Source organism: Podospora anserina, chromosome 2, assembly GCF_000226545.1.
Source record: "Podospora anserina S mat+ genomic DNA chromosome 2, supercontig 2".
NCBI classification, from domain to species: Eukaryota; Fungi; Ascomycota; class Sordariomycetes; order Sordariales; family Podosporaceae; genus Podospora; species Podospora anserina.
This window is the reverse complement of record NW_001914858.1, coordinates 3,424,998-3,439,804: the sequence shown is the minus strand read 5'-3', so window position 1 is coordinate 3,439,804 and position 14,807 is coordinate 3,424,998. Positions and strand designations below refer to the sequence as shown.

The 14,807-nt window shown below is 52.4% G+C and overlaps 6 protein-coding genes across 6 annotated transcripts in view; 3 read left to right on the top strand and 3 right to left on the bottom strand.

The window, feature by feature from the left end:
• Positions 1 to 2: 2 nt before the first annotated feature.
• PODANS_2_9860 (uncharacterized protein) lies at positions 3 to 1,036 on the bottom strand (the record flags this gene model as incomplete). Its single annotated transcript, XM_001911760.1, has 2 exons — positions 3 to 316; positions 379 to 1,036. 2 exons carry the CDS (start codon positions 1,034 to 1,036, stop codon positions 3 to 5), a joined length of 972 nt encoding a protein of 323 aa, XP_001911795.1.
• A 497-nt stretch (positions 1,037 to 1,533) lies between these two features.
• PODANS_2_9850 (uncharacterized protein) lies at positions 1,534 to 3,463 on the bottom strand (the record flags this gene model as incomplete). Its single annotated transcript, XM_001911759.1, has 3 exons — positions 1,534 to 2,853; positions 2,937 to 2,990; positions 3,089 to 3,463. The coding sequence occupies 3 exons, from the start codon at positions 3,461 to 3,463 to the stop codon at positions 1,534 to 1,536; spliced, it is 1,749 nt and encodes a 582-aa protein (XP_001911794.1).
• A 1,886-nt stretch (positions 3,464 to 5,349) lies between these two features.
• PODANS_2_9845 (uncharacterized protein) lies at positions 5,350 to 6,381 on the top strand (the record flags this gene model as incomplete). The annotated part of the gene is made up of 1 exon (XM_001911758.1): positions 5,350 to 6,381. One exon carries the CDS (start codon positions 5,350 to 5,352, stop codon positions 6,379 to 6,381), a length of 1,032 nt encoding a protein of 343 aa, XP_001911793.1.
• A 982-nt stretch (positions 6,382 to 7,363) lies between these two features.
• On the top strand, positions 7,364 to 7,890 carry PODANS_2_9840 (uncharacterized protein; the record flags this gene model as incomplete). Its single annotated transcript, XM_001911757.1, has 2 exons — positions 7,364 to 7,537; positions 7,591 to 7,890. The coding sequence occupies 2 exons, from the start codon at positions 7,364 to 7,366 to the stop codon at positions 7,888 to 7,890; spliced, it is 474 nt and encodes a 157-aa protein (XP_001911792.1).
• A 3,027-nt stretch (positions 7,891 to 10,917) lies between these two features.
• On the top strand, positions 10,918 to 13,425 carry PODANS_2_9830 (uncharacterized protein; the record flags this gene model as incomplete). The annotated part of the gene is made up of 1 exon (XM_001911756.1): positions 10,918 to 13,425. One exon carries the CDS (start codon positions 10,918 to 10,920, stop codon positions 13,423 to 13,425), a length of 2,508 nt encoding a protein of 835 aa, XP_001911791.1.
• A 435-nt stretch (positions 13,426 to 13,860) lies between these two features.
• PODANS_2_9820 (uncharacterized protein) overlaps positions 13,861 to 14,807 on the bottom strand; it is a gene marked incomplete at both ends in the record, with an annotated part of 1,500 nt that continues 553 nt past the window's right edge. The window contains 2 exons of the mRNA XM_001911755.1: positions 13,861 to 14,144; positions 14,224 to 14,550. Coding sequence (XP_001911790.1) covers positions 13,861 to 14,144; positions 14,224 to 14,550 — 611 coding nt within the window. The remainder of the gene's footprint in view (positions 14,145 to 14,223; positions 14,551 to 14,807) is intronic.

Genomic DNA, 14,807 nt, shown 5'->3' with positions numbered 1-14,807 from the left:
CCCTAAGAGACTACATCGGGAAAGGAGAAATACAAAACATCACTCCTCACACTAAACTTGACCCCCTGCTTCACCTCATCCCCCGAGTGCAGCACGGCGCTGTGCTGAAAAACCAACACCCTCCCCGCCTTGCACTCGACATCGTACCTCCTCTTCTCATCCGAGCTAAACAGCGTCGTCGCCCCGCCCACCAACTCAGTACTGTCCGGGTCCTCGGCCGTAGCCTTGCAATCGTTCAAGTAAATATGCACCGTAAGCAACGTCTTGACAACCTGCTCCTTATCCATCGAAGCATAATACGCACTGTCACAATGCGCTATAGTCATCCTCATTAGCACCCATTCGTGTTCCCCTTCCACCTTCATCAGTGTCACTCACGCTGGAAAAACCCCCCCTTCTCATACCTCAGAAACCTAAGCCGCTCATTCATCCTCCTCATCACCCACCTCCCCCTCCCCCCATCCCCGTGCCACTCCCCCCGCCCCGTCACCTTCTTGATCCTCTCATGCCCCTGTATAACCTCAATCTCCCTCCTCAACCCCTCCACACTCAAACACCGCTCCCAAATCCTGTCCGCGACTTCTTTTGTATCCCAAATGATCCTGTCGCTCCGCCTGTAGCTCGGCTCATAAAGTTCGAATCCTGGGCCCATATTCACCAGCGCCGGGCTCCAGGGTCCGTTGTTTGCGCCAGAGGCGGCGGTCGGGCTATCCAGCGGTACTGATTCCTCTGCGTACTCGATCAGTTGGCCACATTCCGAAGGGGAGAGGACGTTTTCGAGGATGAAGGCTAGCTTCCCCTTGTTTTCGGGGATGGCGGTTGAGGTCCAGTCTAGGGGGTGGAAGGTGATTGGTTTTGCGTCTGGGACGAGGGCCGGGTCGGGGGTGAGGGAGAGGAAAGAGGGGGGGATGTCGACGGGGAGGGAGACGTATTTGGTTTGGATGGGCTTGTGGGGTTGGATGTGAGGGTGGGGTGTGGGTTTCTTTTCCTCGGAGGAGGAGGAGGAGAGGAAGGGCCATTTGATGGAGGAGAGCATGGTGACGGACTGGCGGTGAGGGGACTGTTGGGTGAGATGTCTGTAGGTGGTGGCGAACGATGGTGGTTGCTGTGCAGGATAAATATGTCCTGTTGAATGATGAAAAAGGGAGCGGAGAGGGTGAAGAGGCCTGTACAAAACTATGTCTACGGTGATGATGTGTTGTTACAACGAGGCGTGGTGGTACTTTGAAACCACGAGGTAGCTGCCTGGGCTCTTGGCAGAGGCGACGCGCCTCATAGGGCTGGTCGGACCCCTGTTCTCAGGATGGTATGGTGTCCCGGTTCAGGACTTTTACGAGGTCCAATCCGAGGTGATCTGCCATGAATTCAAAGTCCTGAAGACAATTCGTCTCGTCACTGTTTGTCACAGCCCAGATCAGCATCGTATGAGAAAAGGACAGACACACATACTCACTCACTCGCTCAAACATGGCTGCCTGAATACTTGAGAGTCTGCCTAAACGCGGCATCTCATATACACGCGCGTCTATGGCATCATGCAGCCGCCTCTAACCCCAAGTTCTTGTATCCCAGCAACCGCTTCGCGCTCAACCAGAGTTCAAACGCCTCAAGCTTCAACTCTACCCTCAAGAATCCCAGCCAGGCGGCAAACACCCTGATGGCATTTGGTGGCCAGTACAGACTCCCTCTCTTCTTGATCTCTTCCAGCTGCTCGTAAAACACCGTCCGCATGCAATACCTGGCCAGAATCAGGAACTGTCTGACCGGCCCCTGCTTTGTATGCAAACTCTCATCCAGACTCCTCGTCAAGTCGTTCGTCTTCAGAATCAACAGGATAATTCTCGGCACTTGTCCCAACATCTGCACCAAGTCCGCCAGCAAACCCTCTTGCAACGCAGTGCTCATGGTCTTTTGCTCGCTCGCCTCCTTCGGCTTCATCACACCACCCTCATTGGTGTCGCTCACAATCATAAAGTCCCTCCCAGTGATGGCCGAGGCAAACAGAGGGAACTTGTCCTCCCCAATGCCCGCCACCTCGTTGACATACTTCTTCATCCCTTCCATATCCCCATCAATCACTGCCAGCCACATCTTGGCGTAGCTCCTCCTCAAATCCTGGGGGATATCTCTATACAGCCCGTGGTCATAGAGCACAATATCAAAGTTCGGTCCTCTTCTTCTAGTGTGGTTCTTTCGAATGGCGATGTTACCTCCGTGAGGATCGCAGTGCAGCGGGGCCCCCTCACCAAAAATCATCTCGTTGAATATCCTCGCCAAGGTGGCAGATACCTCGTCTCTGTCGATCCCTTGCGAGTCCATGTAGTCCAAATCATCCAGTCTCTTGCCCGTTTCGCATGCCATAACCAAAATGCGCTTCTTTGCCCAGAGCACATCCGGGATCACGAGCGGCAGAGGCTGTGACAGACTCCCAAAGTACTCCTTTGTCCGTTTCGAGTTCTCAGCTTCGCATTCGAAATTGAGTTCTTGCGGTAACGAAACCTCTACTTCGGAGGATAGCCACTCGAGGTCATATTCAGGAAAGAAGCGCTTCAATGTGGAAAAGGTAAACGAGGTGAGGTTCATGTCGAGTTTGGCCCATTTCTTAAGGGATGGGTGCTGTACTTTGACGGCGACCCTTTGACCAGTTTCCCTGATCGTAGCCATATGGACCTGCGCAAGAGAGGCGGCACCTATCGGCTCGGGGGAGAACTCGGAAAAGTAATCCAAAAGGTCTTGTCCAGTATCGGCTTTGAACATGGCTTGGATCGATTCGAACGAGGAAACGGGGCATCTATCTTGGAGGGGGATGAACGTCGTGGTCCATTCGGGTGGGAGGAGATAGTTCATTGCGCTCTGTTGAAAAAGTCATGTTAGCCCCTGAATGGTCAGTGAACGACGAACGAAAGGGGGTGCCACAAACCAGATGCTGTCCCAACTTGATGAAGATGCCACCACTCTGCTCTAGAACCTTTAGTGTCCTGTCGGCACATCTCTGGTGGCAGGCCTTGAGCAGAGTTTCCTTCTCTTCTGGCTTCTCCACCTTATCCCGCCGGCTGAGGGTGGTGTAGTAGTCGTTGATGCAGAGTACCAGTGCGGCAGCCACCCTGCCCGTTCTCTCCATCGCTTCATATGAGTTCTTGATATCGTCCCCGAAGGCAAGTAAACTTCCACCAACCGTAGCGGCGGCGGCGGCGACACCACCTCCTGTTGCGGCCAGCACAGCTGACCTCCTGGCTCTCGATCTGCCACCATAGTTATGGTCCTGGCGCCCTCCGTTTTCACCAGTCTTACTGCCATATCGTCTCGTTGTCGGGCCATTCGCGCGAAGTAGGCTCGGAACCCCTTTTCGAAGTGTTGGAATCGAGTTGCGACACTGGGCACATGTCCAACCGGCTTGTTGAGCGAAACTCGTAGTGGGGACTAGACGCCTCGTGGCGGCGAGAGAGGCTCTCGAGGATAACATTTCGTCGTTTTCGTATATTAAAAGAATCGTATTAAGGCATTAGAGAGAAAAGAGCAAAATCTAGGAAAGGGCGGACGTCTGGGGAGGCGGCATCGGAATTGGCGCAATGCACAGAGAAATTGTTGAGGGCATCGCCTCTTTCACTTTTTAAAAGTGGCCGCGCCGAGGCACGGGCACCTGCCATGTCCAGCATTAATTGGATCGGGTGACCGGTGCCGGCCGGGACAGCCTGGATCTTCATGGGTGATCTGGGTTAGGGTTGAAGCGGGACATCATGATGTGAATAGAACAATAAATACTGTCAAATTTTGAGAATTTCAGAAGGCATAAAAGTGAGGCTATCTACACAGCTGATGCAAGCAGAGCTTTATCTCCAAACTGGGTTCAGATGAACGCGCGAACAGACATCTTAAGTCAAGGTGGCAGAGTCCGAGAGTAAAGATGCTGCTGGGTAGAGATGCCCAAAGCTGGCCAATCAGGCACCCCTGTCCCATGCGTGTAAGTGAATGCTTCCCTTTTTGGCTCCACGACAACACACACCATCTTCAAAGAGCGTGCACAAAGACTCTCTGAGACTGCAAAACTCTTGGAAATATGTCCACCAAAACCTTGTGAAAGCAAGAGCCCGGACAGTCTTCTTTCTCTGCCAGTTTACCAGATTCCCTATAGATTGTGGGACTGGCTGTTTTAAAGCTGTGAACCATTGTGTAAATTGCTGGATGCTGCCCCTATTCTAACAATATGTCCCGGCAGAACCTCCACGAGGTAACAAAAGTGTAATGCTCCCAGGTATGTGGGGCCAATATTCATCAGATCTTCTGCATTAAGTCGGGGTTGAAGTTATGAGCAAGTAGCGAATATCTTGTGGGGCTATTGTAGAAGAACAGTTTCCCATTCCAGGTATTTCGGGTGATAGAAAGAGATTATTAGAATTGACTATCATTCAGATCTATTTGTGAGATATCAGTCTCTGTTATCTTATTCACAATTTGTATCTCAAAACCCCAAGCCCTATATCAGCCCATGCCATAGACAAACCACATCTCCTTGTCTCTAAGGGCGTTTAGCGGTGTAATTATTGTCCTCTGCACGTGGTTGTCATTAAGCTGGCAGTTGAAGAAAAGGAATATCCTCTGGGAAGCGACGTGAAGGCGTCTGCCTAGTTGAAGAGTTTTACAGCCCATTATTGAACTTCAGATGATTCCGATTTCGGTGATATCTGGCCATGGAGACACATATGGAAGGAGCGAAAGGCCCCTACAGGTACCCAATAGACATGAACAATACGAAGAATCCGTGCCCTGAAGTGAATACGGACAGGGAGTCGTCAAGAGGAAGATGCCTAACAAGGCCTTGCGTGCCTTATACCTGTCCATTGCTACATATAATAGCGCGTGGTAGGAAGGTCTACGTTGTGTAGTCATCGGCCATCGCTCTCTAGGTACCTTAAGGATAATCAATACTTGCAGGAATTGGCACAAAGCAGCTCTTTCCTGGTTGTCTTTGGGGTTCGTTTTGCTTCCTCAGGCGCCCAGACAGGGGTTCTAGGAGATGTTTATGCTCGCATCGTTGTGCGTGTTCAAGTCGCCATACCCCTGCTCTACAGCTCCAAGAGAATATCGCGGACCTCCCCGTCATTGTTCTCATTCTCCCCTCACACAATACCACACCGCCGAGCTTCACGCGGAGCCTCACGAGCAATTGAGACCCGCGCAGTTCATCAGAACGCTCAGGAGCACTGTCAGCCTTGATAGACGGAATCTCCGCAATTTATTTCATATTTGAGCCATCAAATTTCCTTGTGCTGTCTTTGAACCCTCTCACAACTCACCATCACACTCCCGACCTCACCAACTTCACCATCAACCTCCGACCCGTCAGGAAAGATGTCGATGACAAAGCAGGCCACTAAGATCGCCCAAACCTCCCGGTTGGGTCGTGGCTATTTTGAGCCTCACGTCTCGTCTCCGCTCCGACCCCTGGTTTTGGACCCCGAGTCGCAGATTGACGAGGGTGCCCCGTCTATCGACGAGGACGCCCCGGCTACGACCACTGCTGGCCCCGCTTCTCTGACCGACGAGGCTGAAAATAGCACTGCTGCCCAAACCTCCGGGACCGACGACGACGAGATCAATGAGAAGAAGCTCGATGACGACAAATTCGACGATGACGATGACAAGGACTCTGCCCGTGTTCCTCTGGGCGACATTACTCACCTTCTCACCATTCCGGCCAACTCCAAGACTTTTGGCCTGCCCGAAATTGCCCGTCCCACTTCCCACGACTTTGCTCCCAAGCAGGCCCACAAAGTTGCAGAGCAAGGCCCAGAGCCTGAGCCCTCTGGAAAAACCCAGGCTGCCACCGACATTCCTCGCAACCACCGCAATAACGCTGCTTCGAGTTTCAATTTGAAGGTTGAGCTTCCTGAGCAGAACGAGAACGCCCAACCTCTCTCGATGCCTCCCCGCCGCCGCTCTGGGCCTTTGGCTCATCGTGCTGGACCTTCGACTCATTATATTCACGTCCCATCTTTCGTCAACAACGACGGATCGCCCGATCACGCCGAGATGGCTCGCCAGTGGGTTCTCGAGTACCGCAAGGAAATTCAAGAGTGCGAGGAATGGAATGCCGAGTCTCGCAAGCTCATGTCCATGAGAGGCACTCCTCGTGGTCGCCGACTCGTCAAGAAGTCTGGCCGCATCAGCTCCAGCCCTCTTTTCAAGAGCGAGACCAAGACGAAGTTGGGCTTTGACCTTGGTGAGCAGGAACAGAAACTGGACTTTGAGATCTTTGTCGACGAGGACTGCGAGCCCATCACCTCCTCTGCTGCTAAGAAGTGGAAGATGAAGGCTGTCGCTGCTGTAGTCGAGGACACAGACTCCATCTCCGACTTTGAGTTGCCTTCTCCCATCTTCTAGCACTCGTCTCTCCTCAACGCCTCCACTCCTGCCAATTAGGTCAGCAGCAATTTCCACTCTCTATCCAACATAGAGAGGCATACGGAACTCACCCAAAAGACGCTACACACGACATCAAACGACACGAGTTACGGTTATGCAAGTTATGCAGTTACGCTCTTCGATTGTTTTCTTTTTGATTTTCCCATTCTTATAATTTTTGCGACACGCGCCGGATGCGCATGACAAGGACACGGCGTTTTGGGGGGTGGTCATCTGCGGTACGGAAATCGAGTCAATTGTTCATCGTTTTTCTTTCTCTGGTTTCGACGGATGGGTTTACGCGGTTCCTCAATCATCAATCGGGTTTCATCAAGTCTCGGCTTCATGAGTGGCCTATAGCCTAGGATAGGCTCCATCGGAAAGGGTCTACGCTTCTTATTTCTGCCGCCAACCAACATACACAATGTTAGTAGCGTGGTTTGATAGGCGATGGGGTCTGGAGGATGAAATATACACAGGTTACTTCTGTCTTGTTGTGCGATGATTTTTTTTTTCTTTTTTTTCTTTTGGCCGATTGTGTCGTCGTCGTATGTATGTATTCAGCGTGCCTGAAGTCAGTCTTGAGGCTTTCAACAAGCCATCGGCATCTCAAATCTCGATCAAATCGATCAAATCACACTTTCCAACGGCTCTTAACTTGGCTTTAAAGTGACATGTGGGCAAGTGACGAAGAAGTCGGACCATTGCCAAGTGATGAGCAGCCACCCACGCAGACAGAACCCGCAGGATCATCTGTGGAAACTTCCATCCGCTCCCAAAGCTCCAACAATCGAAAGATGTCGTTGAACATAGAGCCAAGACATTGGCGCCACCAGCCAGTCGGCTGGGGCAGATCGGCACTTGAGACCCCACCCGCTACCCTAGGGCGGGGCTGCAGGGGCTGGTGACAGGAGCCTCGCTGGGCTCTCTGGGGTCTGTGATGTAATTGACGTCATTTGTGATGTCCTCCAGCTTCATATTCCGCCAAAGCACACTCCAGTCGAGATATTTAGAGGTCTCCTGTTTTCAATTCTGTTCTTCCCAATCAGTTCACCAGACCAATCAATCAATCAAGCAATTCAAAATAAGCACCAACTCAAAAGACTTTGTCTCACGACAACAATCACCACATCAAGTAAGCTCCTTGAACTCTCAAGAGTTTGAAGCAGATGTGCTGACCCCTATCAGAAACCACACACAAACACAACCAACATGACTCAATCCAAGGCCGACAAGATCGAAGAGGTCCGCCAGAACCTCCCCCTCCCGCAAATGCCCCCCAAGGCCTCCGACTGGCAGTCCGCCGACGCTAGCAAGACCAACGTCGGCAGTGGTCGTTTTTCGAGCGATGTTTCAACCGGTCTCGGTTCCACAGCTGGACTGAGGGAGCCTGCGACCAAGGCTTCGGAGGATATTGATATGAGCGGAATTGGTCGTCAGGGCAAGGATGGTCTGAGTGAGCCTCCCAAGGATGCTCGGTCAAAGTAAATGAGAGAATGATGGGATTTGATTTTAGCGATATTTACTGCATAATGGTTATGAGGGCATGGTGGTGGGCATGATGGCTGTCGCCGCTGAATATAAAATAATTTGAACTTACACTACTAGACTTTGACAGAATATTATGATGTGTTGAATTGATGTTGTTGTTGCTACCTGCCGAAACGTCACCGCTGTATCCTCCATTTGAAGATATTGGATTCAACTTCCATATTCCACATGCAGCATGCCCGTACACTTACTTCCCTTGCTCGCTTCTCCGGTTACGCTGTTGAAGTCCAAATCAGGTGTTGAAAGAACACACATAAACCTTCAAACGGTGTAAACCTGGCGCGAGTAAGTAGCCCAGTGGAGGAGACACCACTGTCTAGAATCTGCACGTCTCCCACGGGTGGTCTTGACTTATTTGCCACATCATCTTGAATTGGAACTGTCATCACAAGACAGGTAAGATTGTCTTCCTCCTAGACAGCTCTCCGTCGCCCAATTTCATATAACTAGAAGCCTTGTTGCTCTCATCGGATACTGGCCGGCGTAGTCCTAGATGTAGACAGTGTTTACATTATCACAGCCATCGGAATAGTTGTCTCCGTTACCGTTGTTCTAAGAGTTGTGATTGAAGAGGGAGGTGAGTCGGTATACGTATGGCTTGTTGCCCGTTTTCATGATCAAGAAAGCCCCTCAGCCGAACAGTCACGCTCATTGCACCCCGGGTCCCTGGGTGGTATATGAGCGTGCAATGGGTTGACAGACAGTGAGTGAGTGTGACGCGAGGGCACGGATTGGGAAAAGTAGACAAGCAAGCGGTGACCCAATGAAGTGGAATACCTTGGCCCAAATTGCTGCAAGTCCAAATTCAGGGGTATCCTCCGCACGGACCATATCAAGGTCCAAGAATAGGGGCAAGTCAACAAGCACACTGTAAAATGGACGAATTGATCGCGTCCTTTGTAAAATGTAGCTATTTGTTCAAAATATATATATGTTCCTTACAAAAAAACACATGGTGGCAATATCCTTCCATGATTCTCCTGTGGAGATAACAACCTTTATAACGCAAGAACCCAGATTCAGTGGCAATTACTCAAAGCTGCCCGACTGGGCACCTAACTTCGTTGATCATAGACCATGTGTGACCAAGCCTTCTGAGCTACATGGCAAAGTCTTAAAGACATGGGAGATTCTTGGAAGATGAAGATAAGCCCTACAAACCGACCCCGAGGTCCAGTTAATGGCGGCCATGGTACGAAATCTGGTGCTTAATGGAAACGCTTGTTCGTAGGCAATGTAATGCAAGGTAGGTGAGGTAAAGTGGCTTGTGACTGTGTATGCAACTCAGAACTTGAAGTTGAAAGCAAGTATTGATGACCTCCACGGCTCTGCGTAATCTCCTCTGTCACACCCGCCGTCTAACCCCCGCGTCGACCCCCGCCGACGACCCCCACCGATGACCCCCGACGACCCCCGAGATATCTCGACGACGACAACCTCCAAGCCCTAGCCTCGGCCGCAATCAAAACCCGGCGGCGGCATGATGGTGCGGCTCATATTGAGAGCACCCACAGACCGCATCGTGGGTCCCACAAAGGGTATAAAGTCTCTTCCTTCTCCCTCAGTCGTTGCTTTCTTTTCCTGAACCAAACACAACACAACAAAGACATCTAACTGCGAACTCAACAGCCTCCCGCCACCACTACTTAGCTTTCCCACTGGCTCACCTTACCCTTCATCTTTCGATTTATCCCCTTCGAGTACCTTGACAACTTATCTTGTTACCTCAACAGGCTGGAGATATCTTCCTGGCTTCCTTGCCTCCGTGGTCTTGACAACACGACCACCCAAAGGTCCCCGTCGGCCGACAATCTCCCTCACCACCCAAGGGAACTCAGGCATGATTGACGATCTATCGCGACCTCGAGTGGTGTTTCCATCATCGTCGCCATCATCAAGGTATGTACATGACAGAGTCGAAAATAATTGCAGACGTCTAACAGATCGACTCGACAGCTCCCCGGTATTTTTCCGCTTTGCTCCAAGAAACCAATACCGACGACTCTGCTACACGCAGAAAACGAGTTTGATACATTCGTTGTCTCTGTTCCATCACTCTGAGGTGGGCAGCTCATTCGGTAAGTAAACCGCCTTCGAGGTGTGCCCGACCAACCTCTACTCTCCGTGCTCTCTTCCTTCCTCCCCCCTCAACGAGCAGTGCTCCTGCCATCCCTGCTCGCCTTGTTCCCACCGCACGCGCGTACCTTCCTTCATACCAACCCTCTCGTTGCCTAGCCTGACCGAGCTCGCGAGTGGCCGCCTCTAAGAAGCTTGCACTCCCCACTTTGCCTGCTTACCTCTCCACAACATTCTCTCGTTCTTCGATCTCTACCACTCTTCGCCAACCTCCTGCCTCTGTTCAACCCAAAGCGTCTAGTCAAACGATCCGTCGGGATCTTGTCATATCAATTGCCTTTGTAACCATCTTTCAGATCGCTATTATCGATCAGTTGTCGTGAGCAACGTTTTGTCCTACTTGACAGGGCACGACTTTTCGATTGGATCGACTCCATCACCCGTTACAGACCCAGCTTAGGTCACTCGTTCGCTCAAATATCACGACTCCTTCAAGGATCATACGGGCATCTAGTCATCATGTCGATCGACAAAGAGAACAAGAAGACCTCAGAGGAGCTGGCGGAGGAGGCCGCTATCCAGCAGGCCATGATGGTGAAGTTCTCTGCTCCTATTGTCATGCGACATACTGCTAACTAGTTATCTGCAGGCGGATTTGGGAATCGGCCGCCTGGACGAACTTCCCGTCGATGACGGCGAGTTGGCGGCCATGAATAAAAAGAAGGGAGGCGGAAAGAATGGCCGACATGGTCGGGGTGACCGGGGCGACCGCGAGCCCAGACAAGAGTATATTCGTCGGCCCCAAATCCAGAATGATGCGCTCGTAGCGAGGGGCGCGAAGATGTCGAATGTTTGGCAGGGTATGATCTCTCATCCAAAGTTGATAGAATGGTAGATGCTGACATTTCGCCAGATGCCATTGCGTCCGGCGTCTTCGAGGATGATGACGCTGCCGCGGTCAAAGGGCTTGCTGATCTTGGAGGTCCTCGCCTTCACGAGCTGAAGGCAGAGGCCAAGAGAAAGGCGACGGTTTTGCTGAAATATCAGGAGAGCCAGAGCCGCAAGTGGGTCACATTTTGCCAGTTGTTGGGTCAAGAAGAAGCCCTAGTGCTAACCATACTGTATAGTAACCTTCATCCCTATGCGACCCGAAGTCAGATGCCTCCGGCCCAGGAGCCACATCACTCGTTTGCGCACGTTCAGCAAATGGTCAAGAGCGGGTCCCCGTTCGTAAGCAACCGCAACCGCAAACAGAAGATGTCCAGCTCCAGAAATGCCGGTCCATCCCGGCTCCCATCAGCGTCTGTCCACCTCCGGCAGCCGTCAGAGTCTGCTCCCCTTCGCCAACCGGTTTTGAGCCCGCTCCCAGGCCCCTCCAGGATTGTGCAGCAAGCTCCTAGAGACGTCCCAGTCCCGCCATCCCAATATGGTGGGAACCAACATGTCGCCAACCCTCCCCACATGGTCGCTCGGGCAAAGGTTCTCCTCAACCCACCTGGAAGAAATCAGCCGTTGCCTGCCATTGTCTTCTTGACAGTGGCTCCAGCTCCCACACTGGGCTTCTGCATGATGTTTGCCGAAAACAAACTATTCGTTCAGTTCACCATTGCCGAATATCAGGACTTTGTCTCAAGCGACCTGACCCTCTCTCTTCATTTTGGACAGAACGTTCTGTATTTCGGCCTGACTTTTAGTACCGCTGGTGAGCTTGAGAGTTTCCTCAAAGTTTTGAGAGACCTCAAAGCTGGCAAATATGCCGTGGGGGCTTTTGAAACCTCCGGGCAGAAGCCTGCCCCAGAGCCATCGGTTGCTCCCAAGCCATCGATTGCACCTCAGCCGCCGGCTACTCCAGCAAACGCTGCTCCCGCGAACGAAAACACTACTGTGATTCGTTTACCACCGGTCAAGCCACAGGCTAGCATGTCCAATAACAGGGCGGTGCAGTACGCTTCTCGGTTCATCACGGGTGAAGCCAGCGGCACGCGCCAACACGATGACGAGTCGGAGCTCAAAGCGACACAAGGTGTCCTTATCAATGTCGAGGGGAAGGACACCAGTCCGGTCCTAAAACGTGGAAGTTCGGAGGCATCGGCACTGCTCTCGACCTTGGAGCCATACGGCAACGAAGATGCCTTGGAGGTGGCGCCTGCTGTGGCTTCACTCGGCCACCACATCAGCAGAACCAGCACGCCGGTAGAGAATGATGCTTTGACACGTGAACCAGTCAGGCTATCAGTCCCTGATGCAGTTGCCATGCTCCGAAACATGCTCACGGCTTTTCTCAGGAAGAAGGCTGGCGGGAAGACCAAGCGGGAGATTACCGCAACTGTTGAAGGTATCCGCGAAGCATTCATCGATGTGGTCTGCCAGGACCACACCAAGTCCGAGCGACGAGAGGTAGTCGCACAGATAGAGGACTATCTCAACTCCTCTGCAGTGGCGTTTGTCAAGCCCCGTCGTCTTCAGTATACGAATGAAGAGATGATGGCCATGAAGGACTCCCAGGTCCAACCCCCGGCCTGGTTGGCAGATGTCCCGTATCCACACGGCAAAGATGGGACCCCCACTCCTCCTGTTGAGGGTGTTGACACGAAGGAGTACATCCGGAAGTCCACCATTGGTATGGACTGGGTGTTGGGGAAAGCAGAGTCATCCGCTGCCACAACTCAAAAGCAGCCTATGACTATCGCCAAAACGGAGTCGTCCGTGGCCGTGGAGAACATTTCACCGCAGGCATCAGCTGCCGCCTTGAAGCCAGTCCAGGCCCCTGTGATGCCCATGGCTGAATATCGAAAACCCGATGCTGGACTTGGTGCCTCACGGTGGTCCTCAACCATGGATGCCCCCATTCAAAACAGTAATGCTTTCACGGGATTCCCGTACGAAAAGCGCTGGAAGGAGGGTAGCTATTTCCACGACCTCGCTCAGCTTGACCCTGAGACCAGGATTGACGAGGCTGAGAACCTGGAGGACTTTTTCTTTCCGGGTTCGCGTGCTGTTGGGGACCGTGCCGGAGCGCTTGCGACTTTGCAGCCGTCTGCCCGCGATTTGGGCAGTGACACCCAGGTGGGCGATCTTGACCGCCGAATGTCACGGCTCACTCTTGAGTCACCGGCAGGGTCACGAGCGACCTCGTGCTCTACCGTGCGTAAAGACGCGTTCGAGCAGGGATCACAACTGATCCCCATCGAAGAGCCAACTCCGCCGTTGAACGCGGCCGCGCGGACGTTCACACCGACTGCTCGCGCATTCGTGCCTGCAACGGCTACACCACCGCCCGCAAACACGCGTAGATCATCCAGTGCGTCGACATTGCGCGGCCTTGGAGCGTCCCGTCATGCCAGCAGAGCCGCGCCGCCGACCGCAGGCCGCTTTAATTTTCACCTTCCCAAGTGAATTGGCACGGTTCCCACCTTGGGATAGAGGAGATGGAGCTGACATATGATTAATATCGGTGCTATTTGGAGTAGCACAGAAGATTTTCATGGGAGTATATTCGTAAGACTAAGAGCGCGGCGGAAAGCGTTGTGAAGGGATTTGCTAGTTGTTTCGAGAAGGCGTCTGGAGTCTGGAGGAGTTTGCTTATCCGCAATGGGATCTTGGGTTCGGATATCAACCACTACTTGGCAGCATGGGCTGCGTAAGTGTTCTTGCTTTAGGGTCTGCAGAGGCACTCGATTGAGACAGATGAAGATGATTGTTCGTTCTGAATTATAGCGATGCCCATTCTGACTCTGAAGTGAAGAATTGAAGTGACTGACTGTGAATGTTAGAATTCAGCAAGACTGAGTGACTGTGTGGTCACAATGTCCTTCATTTCAAGTTTGATATCTACATTGACGACGAGGAGACAGGTCCCCACGTCACATCATCCGCGCTCCCGATCTGAATTACGTCCCCCTGATAGAGAACCAGATTCTCAATGATCTGCCTACCGTTGGGTACATCGTTAAAATCGGCCCTCTCCTCCCCCTTTTCCACACTGTCGACTAACCCAGCAGCCAAATGTCTCCTTGCCAGCCTTTGCCGCAAAATCGGCTCGGGCGCGGAGATGAAGATCTTGATGTCCAGTAACGGCGGGATGGATGACCAGGGTGGTTTGTTGAGCATGATATCTTTTTTATCCATTTGATCATCAGCATTTTAAGCAAGGAAAGGGGGGCGGGTGTGAGGGAAAATGGACGGGGGGCCTACAATTCCCCTCGATAACCACTATCCTGTGCGTCGGTAGGATTTCGATGGCGTTCTCGACCGGGTCTTTGAGGGCGTGGTCGAAGCTGGGGGCGTAGATGGGGGATGTGGAGGGGGTGATGGGTTCGGCGAGGGATTGGACGAGGGAGAGGAAGGCGGGGCCGTTGAAGGTTGGTTCTGAGCCGCGGTATTTATGGGCGCGGGCTGGGTCGGGGAAGGTGTCGAGGGTGGAGCGGGGGTGGTGGTAGCCGTCTAGGGGGAGGAAGGTTGTTGTTTGGGGGAGGAGGGAGTTGAGGGAGGTGGTGAGGAGGGTTGAGAGGGTGGTTTTGCCTGGGGGGGGCGAGGGAAAAATGTTAGTGAGGAGCTTGGGGGGGGGGGGGGGGGTTTTTGAAAACCTTGGGGGGTTTTCCGGGGCCGGGGGGGGCGGGAAATGGGGATTAGTTTTTGGGGGGTTTTTTTTGATGGGGGTTTTTAAAAGGGGAAAAAAAAAGGGAATTAAAAAACCCAAGGTTTGGGGGGTTTGAAATAAAATTTGTTTTGGGCAAGGAAAAAAATTTGGGAAAATTCCCCCCCAATTGGGAAAATGG